The sequence below is a fragment of the Giraffa tippelskirchi genome, chromosome 2, assembly GCF_054371585.1.
Source record: "Giraffa tippelskirchi isolate mGirTip1 chromosome 2, T2T-mGirTip1v1.2.pri, whole genome shotgun sequence".
Lineage (NCBI taxonomy): Eukaryota > Metazoa > Chordata > Mammalia > Artiodactyla > Giraffidae > Giraffa > Giraffa tippelskirchi.
The window spans coordinates 49,609,459-49,621,464 of NC_137276.1; the positions used below are offsets into that span (position 1 = coordinate 49,609,459).

General features: G+C 44.2%; 1 protein-coding gene across 3 annotated transcripts in view; it reads left to right on the plus strand.

Moving 5' to 3' along the window:
* Positions 1-2,751: 2,751 nt before the first annotated feature.
* The window catches only part of ERCC6 (ERCC excision repair 6, chromatin remodeling factor), a 71,571-nt gene continuing 62,316 nt past the window's right edge, over positions 2,752-12,006 (plus strand). For 2 of the 3 annotated variants that reach the window (XM_081561484.1, XM_081561476.1), the window contains exons 1-4: positions 2,752-2,843; positions 7,437-7,872; positions 9,703-9,823; positions 11,692-11,803. In XM_081561484.1, the coding sequence (XP_081417610.1) occupies positions 7,451-7,872; positions 9,703-9,823; positions 11,692-11,803 (655 nt within the window). In that variant the 5' untranslated portion in view covers positions 2,752-2,843; positions 7,437-7,450. The remainder of the gene's footprint in view (positions 2,844-7,436; positions 7,873-9,702; positions 9,824-11,691; positions 11,804-12,006) is intronic. The other variant, XM_081561492.1, reaches the window with a different exon arrangement.

The following is a 12,006-nucleotide window of genomic DNA, read 5'->3' on the forward strand; positions in this document are numbered from 1 at the left end:
GGACTTTATTACTACTCTCTGTCTAGAGAGGTCAGGGGAAACTTTAAGATCCTTTAATTAACTAAATACAAATTCATGTAAAAAAGCTTTACTGAATTAAGAGTGACTCTGAATCATCACGCATTTTCTAAATTAAAGGGATATTAAAAGGATAATTTTAATTGCATGGGATAAGTTGCATATTTGTTTGATGTTCCAGATTCATTCTCCATCTCTCTCTACCCTGCCCTGTGCTCTAAGAGACTGATCCATATGGACGGGCATCAACAGGCTCCTTTGTCCTCTGGCTCTCAGTGTTTTTTGTTTTGCTTGTGGTTGTGCCCCTCAGCATGTGGTATCAGTTCCCCACAAGGATCGAACCTGTGCCCCCAAGAGTAGAAGCGAAGCATCCTTACCACTGAACTGCCAGGGAATTACCTCTCAGTGGTTTTGAGATGGGAGGCTCCAGCAGGTGAAATAACGGAGGAGAGTGAGGCCAGCCCTGCTGAGTGACCACAGGTTGTTGCATTTTTCTGGTCAAGTGGTCTTCTCCATTCAGCTACTGTCTTCTGAACCCAGGTCCTCCCATGATCCCTTCAGGACCAGGGATGATGTATCTATTATTTCGTTAGGGCTGCCGTACAAAGTACCACAAACTAGGTGACTTAAATTATAGAAATAAACAGTTCTGGAGGCCAGAAGTATGAAATCAAGGTGCTGGCAGGGTTGTTTTCTTCAGAGTCCTCTCTCCTTGGCCTGTAGATGGTCATCTTCTCCCTGTGTCTTCACAAGGTCTTCGTTCTGTCTCTGTGTCCTAACCTCCCCGTCTTACAAGGACACCAGTTACATTGGATTAGGGTCCGCCCTAATGAACGCAGTTTAAATTAATTAATGGTTTTTAGGGTTTTTAAAGACCCTGTCTCCAAATACAGTTCTGTATTTGGAGGTCCTGGGAGTTAGAATTTCAGATGAATTGAGGGATGCAATCTAGCCCCAAACAGATGGCAAAAGAGGCTCCTGGCCTCTCACTAGTCCCAGGGTTACTATCCCATCCTGCTTTGTTTTCCTAAATCCTGCCCACACCTCTGTAAACACTGGTATTAACTTTCCTCAACTGCCTAGTCTTAGTGTACCATTTGCTTCCTGTCCAAATTCTGAATGATTTATAGGGGCTCACCAAAACAGTACACATTAAAAAGGGGACCTCATTCTCAAAGTGGTAACCACTATGTATCTGGGAAGAATTGCTCTCCCATTCAAGCATTCAAACTAATGTCTTACTGCTGCTGCTGCTGCTAAGTCACTTCAGTTGTGTCCGACTCTGTGCGACCCCATAGACAGCAGCCCATCAGGCTCCCCCGTCCCTGGGATTCTCCAGGCAAGGACACTGGAGTGGGTTGTCATTTCCTTCTCCAATGCATGAAAGTGAAAAGTGAAAGTGAAGTCACTCAGTCGTGTCCGACTCTTAGACCCCATGGACTGCAGCCCACCAGGCTCCTCCATCCAAGGGATTTTCCAGGCAAGAGTACTAGAGTGGGGTGCCATTGCCTTCTCCGAATATCTTACTAATGCATTACTATTTTCAATATTTTATTCACGACATGACTAGAATTCTTTATTCCTTTTGAAAAAAGAAAAGTTATTTTGATGTGGATGGCTCTAGGCATATGTAGATTGGCAATGCCAACAGGACAGATACAGTGCTATTATTGAATGTCATAAGTACACTTCCCACTCCCTTTTCCTACTGTCCAACTTCAGACATCAAAGTAAGACATTTTCCTACTCAGACCCGGAAGATCCTTCCCACAGTCACTTGCTCCCAGAAGGCTCTCTGGCGCTAATCCCTGGAAAATCCACCCTCTCCCAGAGCAGCCATCTCTGGGCAAAGAAGCTGCTGTTTGATACAGCTGCCACCCAAAGGGGGCTACTCCTTCCTCAGGTGAAGCTCACTTCTCTCCCTTTGTTCTGAACCTGTGTGTGACCATCTTGTTTCTTCAAATGCTCCCAGCTGAATTCTCACCCGGCTCAAAAATCCTCCTTACCTTTTTGATCTGAGAACAAATATTAAGTGACTGACTAACGCAATCAAGACACTGACGTAGGCCCACTATGTACACACACCACCTGGGTGTGTGTGTGTGTGTGTGTGTGTGTGTAAGAGGGGAAACAAAGATAGATAAGCCTCCTTACCTTTTTGATCTGAGGACAAATATTAAGGGACTGACTAACGGAATCAAGACACTGACGTAGGCCCACTATGTACACACACCACCCGGGTGTGTGTGTGTAAGAGGGGAAACAAAGATAAACAAGCCCTCTCCCTGTTCCTCACATACGAACAGCCGTGCCAGATGACATTTCAGCAGGCTACTGAAACGTGCGGCGCTCAAGACAGCTCCTTTCCCCAAGCTTACTTTCTCTTTGGGGTTCATGGTTAATTGTCAGCACAGTCGCTCGGCACACTGCGTATCCCTCTCTACCTTTTCTGGAAACATGTCTTTTAATTCTTATAATGGCCTTTACTAAAGATGTATTTTTCGCCACGCGTGAAGAGCTAGCCACAAGCCAGAGATGAGCAACCAGGACCACTTCGGCACTCGGCTCCCAGGTAGAAAAGCACGGCTGTGTCCCGAGCTCAAACCACGTGGCCTCGCCCGGCTTCAAAATAACCCCTAAAGCCGGCGCATGCGCTCTAGGCCCCGCCCACGCAGGGCGGCGGGTCATTGTTGGGGGCGGTGCTTACGGCGGGCAGGAGACGTAAGAAGACGCACGCGCCGCGCCCGGTCCTAGTCCAAGTTCTACGGCTGCTGACTGCGGCTGCTGCGTGTACGTTTCCGTACGGGTGGCCGCGCGGCCCTAGGGTGAGTGTTCTGGCGGCCTGGTTGAATGTCAGGCGGGAGATGTCCGGGGCCCGCTCCGACTCTCCTGGCGGCCGCAGCCCCGCCTGGATCCCGGGCAGCCGGGATGGAGCCCTTTCGCGCGGGCGGCCAGGAGTGGGCCCCCGGGTTGGGCGCGCGGCTAACGCGCCAGCTCACCTGCGGCCGGAAGTAACGCTAGGGAGCGCTCACCTGGGAGGACCGGGGTGGGGGTGGGGGGGTCTTCGCCTCTGGCTCCGCCGAGGGCGGGGGGGGGCCGGCGACTAAGTATCAACTTTCTGGCTTTGTGTCCTGCCCCCCCACTCCCCCTTAGGGTCAGCCCGGCCCTGTTTGATCTCGGTTAAAACTGGAGTTGTTATTTGAAAGAGACAATTGGGGTAAAAACAAGTCAGGCACTTGATATAGTAAAGTGGGCGTATGTGAAGGAGGATTGAGCAGTCCGCATATAAATGCTGTAGCATAAAGATTTCGCACGTAGAATCTATCTTCACTGCTGTCACCCTGTTCCAAGCTCCTGTCACTTGTCACCCGTACGCGTCCCAGCCTGTCCATGTTGCGCTGTTTCCTCCAATCCATTATCCATACCGTAGTCCAGCTGGTCTTTTACAAACATAAATTGGGTCATGGCATTATCACCCTGTTTGAAACTGTTAAGAGTCACTCCATTACACTTGGAGAAAAATCCAAGTTCATGTTTTCCTAGGCTCCCTGTGATCTGGTCCTTGCCTATGGCTCCATCTTCAAGTACATCCCTTCCCCTTCCCAACTAAACCTCCAAACCGGTATCCAGGGCCTCCCACAGATGCCCCAGTGCTTAAAGGAGGACAATGAAGATATTGTTTTCCCAGATGGTTAAGCCTTGCAGAGTGTTAGAAGACGTTCTGTAAATAAATGGAGTCATTATGAGCTCCTTTAACTCTGTAATTCGTGTGCAATAAAGATTTCTCCCAATGCTCCAGCCTTCTTCCAGTTTTTCAATAGCACCAACTCTTAACCAGCCTTAGAAATCACACATGCTGTTTCTTGGCAAAATATTCACTTTTGGCCTGTTATTTCATCCTTCAGATGCTGGTTCACATATCAGTTTATCAAAGAGGTCTCCCTGACATCACACCTACTTCTATAATATCAGTTAGGCTCCTCTGTTATTTTGTTGTAAAGAAGTCTGTACTTTCCTATAGCAGTTACCACAGTTACATTTGTGTGTGTGTAATTTATGTATAAATACTTATTTATGTTGGAGAAGGAAATGGCAACCTACTCCAGTATTCTTGCCTGGGAAATTCAATGGACAGAGGGGGCTGGCGGGCTACAGTCAATGGGGGAGCAAAGAGTTGGACATGACTGAACAACTAAGCACACATATATTTATGTAAATACATATATATAATTCTTAAAATATGTGTCATATGCAAGAGCTTCTAAGTTCTATGCAGACAGAAACTCGTTAACATCGCACATTGTCTGGTGTAATTGACTCAGTAAATATTTATTGAATGTCAGATGATTTATTTCACTTCTGAAATTCCACCTTCTAACCAGAACTTCCTAGTTTTCATCTCTTATTCCCAGGAGACTTGCCTTTTGGTCTGTTCTCCAAGTGGCTTCTTAATTCCTTTCTTCCTTCTTTTCTTCCTTTTCCCCTGCCTTTTTCCTTCCTCCCTCTTCAGTGCCTTCTGGCTTGTTTTTTTTTTTTTTTTCTAATCTACCCAGCTTGGACCCCAAGGTCAGTTACTTGAAATACTCAGCATCTTTTTTAAAAAAATTATTTTTAATTGGAGGATAATTGTTTTTACAACATTGTATTGACTTCTGCCATATCTCCTCAGCATCTTTACCCCCCAAGCTACATCTGCCTTTCTACTCTGAAGATGCCCAACATTGGCATTTCCCCTGGGACTGCTAATGGCTGAAGGAGGAAATTGGGATTGTTGGCAATTCCTGGTTGGGGAGCTAGCCTCTGGTAGGCCTTCCACACCTGTCACCAGTGTTTGTTCCCCATCACCTTTTCTCTTCTACAGCTTACTTAATTCAGATTCTTACTCTCCCCCACTTCCCATCCCAACTATGTCCTGTGACTCAGGTAATGCCCAAATTTTCTACCTTATAGAGTATTTTCTCTATGGTCCGCCTAAGCTTCTCTCCTCTGCATCTGTACGTTTAGGTCCATCAGGAGTCATCCTCCTGCCAGAGTCAGAGAAAGATGTGCTGTGCCCTCGTCACTTCTGTACTTGCTGCTGTCTCATATACCACTTTCTTTGCAGATTATCTCCCTAGTCCCCACTAGCTATTCATCCTATAGTTTTTCTTGACCAAATTTTCCTTCCCATCCTTTGATTACTTTATTATTCCAGTGATCTCTCTGCCATAGCCTATCCTTAGGCCTCTATTTCCTTATCTACTCATTTCTTATCCCACTACAGTCTGATTTTTTTTCTCCATTGCTTTGCTAAGATTTTTTTTACTAGGATAACCACTGATCAACTTTCCAAATCCACTGGAACCTTTGTAGTTTCCTCAGAACTTGCCATATTATTTTCCACATTTGACCATTCCCTCCTAACTCCTTATTAGATGTTTTCTCCAAACATCATTATTTTAACCTTGTCTTTGCACTCCAGAGTTATTAGTTAATATTTTGATTGATTAGTATATTTTTTAAGAACTGAAAAGGGAATCGTTGTATACATACAAATAAGAACAATGAAAAAATTCCAGCTAGTATGAAGGCTCGGAGCCAGGATCCTACTCTCTGTTGAAAGCAATAGAGTGCCAATCTGATCCTTTCAGAAAGGCCCTAGATGGAGGAATTTTCTTTCTCTGCTGTTCACTTTTAACCTTTTCAACCTTAGCTTCTTATCCTCTAAAAGAATGTCTGGTACCTGTCAGAGCCCTGGGATCCCTGGGGCTGTTTACTCTGCTGATATTTCCACATCTTGTCCAGATTTTCTCTAGAGCCCAGGTTCATATTTCTGCCTGCGTTCTGGCCGGACAGCTTTGGCTGCTTTGCATCTGCTTCCTTTCTGATTCAAATTTTCGTGACTGAATTCACCAGTGACTCAGTTGTCCAGACCAGACTTGTTATTTTAGATTCCTCTCTGAGCCTTCCTTTCCACATGTGTGAACCGCTCATGTGTATCAGATCTTGGGTCACATGTTCAAAACTCAGTTTGTATGTGTTTTTTGAACTCCAGATCCAGTGCCCTGTCCACCTGGCCTCTTGTCTGTGTCTCTTTTATCGACCTGCCCCACTGGCCTGCTTCTCCAGTAGAGAGTGAGCCCCTCGGGGCAGGGTGACACTAAGTTCCTGGCATCTTGGTATCCTAGTGCTTGGCCACTGGCATCACGTTACTTAATGAGGAATGAGTGGAGCTTGTTGGGGAACCTGTGAACATTTCATAGAAATAAAGAGTTTATTCACAGTTAAATAAAAAGATAAGCTGTCACTTTAAAAAAATTATTTAAAAGTATTTATTAGATGGAGTTATACAGGCAGTATAGCAAACACATTTTTTTTCAAGGAGTTCCTGATTTCTTGTAAAATGTGAAAGTTCCCCTTTATTCCTACCTTCTCCTTCTGTTTCCCCCCTTCCAATGCTGCAGGTTTAGTATGTATCATTCCATACACACAGATGTGGGTACACATTTTTTCCCAATATAAATGCCTTCATACGATGTGGCTTTTCATTTTACTTGGCTTTTATATTGTTACTGTTGAGAATACTTAATGGCAGTTTAAAACTATTAAACATGCTACAATAAATAGCCTGTGTATATGTGAATATTTCTCTGGAATAAGTGCCTAGTAAGGTACATTTTAAATCTTGGTAGATATTGCTAAACTGCCTTCCAAAAGAATTTTACTAATTTATATTCCCACCAGCATTATGTGAAGGTGGCTCTTTCTTGCCTGTAGTGGATATTATCAGTCATCATGTTTTTGCCAGCTTGTTGGTGAGAAATTATATCATGCATTGAAATGGAGTTATTTTTGAGACTTTTAATTAATCTAACTGAGGTTCTGATTTGAGTGATGTTATTTATTATCTCTTTTCAGAGGTTTTACTTATTGGAATAAATAGTCAACCTAAAAGTTTCTAGTGTTAGATTTGTAGAAAATCTCTCTACAAGTCTCTTCTTAAGTTACTAAATCTGTATGTTACATTTGATCATGCAGCTCTAATATAGGTCATTTGTGCCATAATGCAGTGCAGAGGCTCACTTGGAAAGCAGCAGTGAAATGACTTCACTTGATTTGGAGACGTCTCTGTGGGCATCACTTGGGATTCTGGTTGCCAGCTTTCTCAGCTGGCTACCCCAGGGTTCTTGTTGATGATACTGCATTTCTTTTTCTGTTGTGGTTGGGAATTTTTCTTAATTATTATCAGAACTCAAGAAGATCTATAGCTTGTGCTCTTTTAAGAAAAATAATACTTGGAAACTTGAATTTATATAATTGGAGGATTATTGCTTGGTCTTTTGAGAAATCAATCTGCTTTAATTATAAAATATTTGTTAAACTTTATAAATACAATTCTATATAACTGATGGGCTTGCCGAAAAATTTTTTCCTTTTAGATAGTCTGAAGAGGATGCCAAATGAAAGAGTCCCCCACTCAAGTCAAACTCTGGAGCAAGACTGTTCACAGAGCCAGGATGTCAGTGGCAGTGAAGAGGGGACAATCAAGCAGGAGAAGGATGGCGACGTGGAGCTGGGGCAGAGCCTCCCCTCTTGTTCCTCTGCTAATGGACCCTCCAGTTCCACCGAAGGGTGTCTCTTGGAACTTCCCAGGAGAGGGCCGGCCCTGCTGCACATCGACAGACATCAGATCCAGGCAGTAGAGCCCAGTGCGCAGGCCCTGGAGCTGCAGGGGTTGGGTGTAGATGTCTATGACCAGGATGTGCTGGAGCAAGGGGTGCTTCAGCAGGTGGACAGCGCCATCCATGAGGCCAACCGTGTGGCCCAGCTTGCCGAGGCGGAGAAGGAGTATCGGTCAGTCCTGGACGACCTCACGTGAGTGTGGACCACCTTCTCTCTGATTTTACTTATGACGGAAAAATTCAGACATTACCTATGGTAGTCCAGAAATTGAGAGGATTTATAGAACCTTTAATCAGAAGATGGAGTCAGTAAGGGTGGTCCTTGACCTGTGTTTAAACCCCAGCCCTCAGGAGCCTTGTAAACAGTAGTTACTCGGTTCAGTTCTTGGCAGCTTGTTTACACATGATGTCCTGGAGAGAAGCGCCGAGTGGCCCAGATCTCGCAGGCTTGTGCACAGAATGGTTCTCAGGAGAGGTGTTTCTGAAGATCTGATGTGTCCTTACTCCAGATACCAGGAACATCCCCCGGCCCTCTCCCCCCATCCTATAATTTCTTTCTAGTTTCCTGTTCCTAAACTGAGGACCAGTCTTTTGGTACATTTTCAGATTTGCATTTCTGGAAACAGTGAGAAATACCTCCCTGCTTTTCCTTTCTTCCGTTGTACTTTTGACTCTCTAAGGAAAGGTGAAGTTCCGTGGAGGCTTACTTATGCTTTAGAGGAGAAACAGACCTGGGCTGTGCTGAGCAGAGTACATTGGTTGTGTAGAGGCCTGGACCTGGGTTGAAAGAGGGGGCAGAGGATTGAGGTGAGCTCACTCTCCACTGCCAGTCTGCCCTCCCATAGCCAGTGTTCTCAGCAGAGCGAGCTGCAAGCAGGAAAGAGAAGGGGAGGACCAGGCGGAGGGATGGTGCAGTGTCAGGTGGGAGCAGCTGGAGGAGGGGGGAGGGAAGAATATGGAGCTGTTGGACACCCCGTGGAGGATGCTGTGGAACTCTTGGCACTTAAAGGGCCTGTTTTCTGCTAACAGTTTTCTGGTGTGTTCTTTGAACCTCTTGAGCAGCAGGTGTTCTCCAATAGTTGTAGCCTGACCTTCAGGTGTGAGGACCTTGATGTGCTCACACCTTACACATTCGACCTTGGAAATGTGTCCACTGCCTGCAGAGGTGACAGAGCAGGGTGCTGCCAGAGTCATGAGACTGCCTAATGCTAGACAGAGGGTGACACATGGTGCCAAGACCACCAGTAAGTTGCATTGATAACATCGTCTCTGCTGAAATCCACAAAGGATACAGAGAGCAAATTACACAAGTGTCAGTATTGAATTTGTCTTCTGAAAGTTGGGAGTTGCAATTCTATGTCTATTTTAGGAGCAATCTATTATAAATTGACTTTTTCTATTGGTACTACAAAGTGTAATAATATAGCAATAAGTCTTCTAGTCATGCAATAGAAAAATACTATCACAGATGTCTGATTTATATAAGAAAATCTTTAAATATGTTTAGTCCTTTTCCAAACTTTGGGAAACTCCCATAATGGGCTTTAAAAACCCATGTTTGGGTTGCTGGTAATAGGGTAGTCTGTGCATATTTGGGGCAAGGAGTATATGGGAAATCTCTGCCTTCTCCTCAGTTTTTCTGTGTACCTAAAACTACTCCAAAAAATCATCTTAAAAAAAGTGTATGCATTTTTTCATATAAAAGGACAACATTGCCCATCATTTTTGCATAGTGTCTTGAATAGACACTTAAAATGCTTATAGAATGAATGAATCAGTTTGCAAATGGGAAGAAGCGGATTAAAATTAGCCAGATTAATGAAAAACATGACCAGTTGTCTTATTTATAACCTTTCTTCAAGTTCTATTAGTGGCCAAAAAGAATATGTTAGTCTGGTTTAGTTTCTTTTGTCTTTTAGTTAATGAGAAGTAAAAGGGACATGTTTTTAGCATTCCTCTTTTCATATTATTCTATAAAAAATGTTACCAGAGTGGAAAATAGACATTTTCTCTTACTTTTCAGGTCATGTACAACATCCCTAAGACAGATTGATAAAATTATCGAACAACTTGGCCCTCAAGCTGCCACCAACAAAGACATCAACAGGAAACTAGATTCTGTAAAACGACAGAAGTATAACAAGGTGACTCTAGAAAGCACTTAAGTCTTGCATTTTTGAAAAAAGTCATTATTTAAGCTCATGTAATATTTAGGAAATAGGTATTCTGAAAAGTACTTGTAAGATGTGAAGCAAATTTACAATAGAGAATTAAATTTTATGCATTTAATTTTTTGGCTGTTTCTCTTTAACATCCTCTGTTTAGAGTGTTCCTAAAAATATGTACACACATATACAGGCACCTTCAGAACTGAGACAAAGTTCCCTTTTTTGGGTTTTTGCCTCCTCACTCACGTACTTTCATGGGTTCCCTTGCATCACCACTTTCTTTCCCCTAGCTGAGGTTCGTCTTTGGCCCGCCAGCCTCTTCCACCGTCTCATCTCATGTGGACTTGCCCTCTTTTCCTGCTCAGCTCCTGCTTGTACTGACTGTCTACACCATGTTTCCCATCAACATGGCCCTTGCCCCTCCCACACATGGTCACTGTTGTTAAGAGGCTGGCCTTAGGTGTTCAGTTGTCACCCAGCCACACCAACTGGGCCTGCACTTAGGGTTATTGGGCTTAAGGGTAGGGAAATATCTATTACCTTTGACATTGTTTTTATAAAGTCTGAAACATTTTTTAGAACGTACACTCCGTAACAACATACGGCAGGAGGTAGAAATGACTAGTTTTAATCACTTTATTGCTGCCGTCCAGAGTGACTAACAATGCTTGCAGTTGATTCACTGCAGTGAGTAGGGTCCTCACAACGCCTGTTTGGGCTTTACCTTTGGGGGTCTAGGTAGCCTTGGCTCCTCTTTTTGCTTTCCACTCACGAGTTCATGGTCTTCACCACACTGATTCCTCACTTAACTCCATAGCAACAGCTCACAGGTCATTGCTCACAGTGGAGTGAGGCAGCTGGGGTCTCTCCAAAGCAGACAGGGGACCATCTGGCCTCTGTGGGAGTGTGTGAATAGTGGGCTTCTAGTGGGCTGGAGTTTCAAAGAGCACCGAGGACCAGTACTTAGACCACTTTAGGTACTAGTCTAACTTGGTTGTCCACTCCTTTCTTTCTTTAGCACCTCTCTGATGTTTAGAGAGAGGCTATTCAGAGACAGGCTATTTTAAATGAGAATTTGCTGAGAGAAAACCTGCAAGATAAATTACAAGTCCTTACAACATGGTGTCCATAATCAGGACGTCCCCTCGCCCCACACCCATGTCTGCTGTTTAAACATTCTTGACCTTGGAAAGAAGAACCGCCTACCACAGGCCTAGTTAACTGGGGAGTTTCTAGGAATGGCCACATAGCTGAGCTCTGGTGATGGAGGAGGAAGACAAAACAAAGGGGGGGCCCAGGGAGGACAGAGTAAAAGGGTCTGTCAAAATAGATTTTATTTTTAGAATGTTGTGATTGAGTAGGGTACTATAAAGGACAATCATAAATATGGTAGATTTTCAAGGGGGCTGACTTTTTCAACTGTTTGAACATTTGTGTGTTTCTTTGCCATATAGCCTGTTGACCTCATAGCCCTTTGGCTGCTAAAGTCAGAAACAAATGTAGTGATTCACCCAGTGTGTGATGGGGACGCCAAGTAGAGCAGCGCCACCTCCCAAGTCAGCGGAGAGTCAGTGCATGTGGAGCTTAGGTGCTTACTTAGCAGGTGGAGGACTGTGCCACCCAGTCAGGAGGGTGGGGATGGGGTGCTGCCTGGGGGAGCACACTCCTTCCTGCTAGAAAAGCAGCAGTTACTCAGATAAGTTTCTCTGTAGTAATAGTAATATATGGCTGTTGTGTTTTATTTTGATTTTGCCCTTGATTAAAGTGTTTAAAATTTTATGATGCTGCCTTTTGTATTTAATCACTTCACTGCTATTTTTTGTATTCAACATTTACCATTTAAGGAACAGCAGCTGAAGAAGATCACAGCAAAACAAAAACGACTCCAGGCCATCCTTGGAGGAGCAGAGGTAAAGGTTGAACTTGACCATGCCAGTCTGGAGGAGGAGGATGCAGGTGAGGATCCTGGGGATGGTGTCTCTGTTCTCGAATTGCTGCCTGATGCCTCTGCTCAGTGGAGGGTGTCTCTTCAGTCCTAGCCTGGATGTTTGGACAGATACATTTATTTGCTTAGTGTCAAAACAAATACAGGACATTTTATTCTCTACACCTATAGAACCTGGTCTAACCCTAATCCTAACCCTAACCTTGGTCTACTA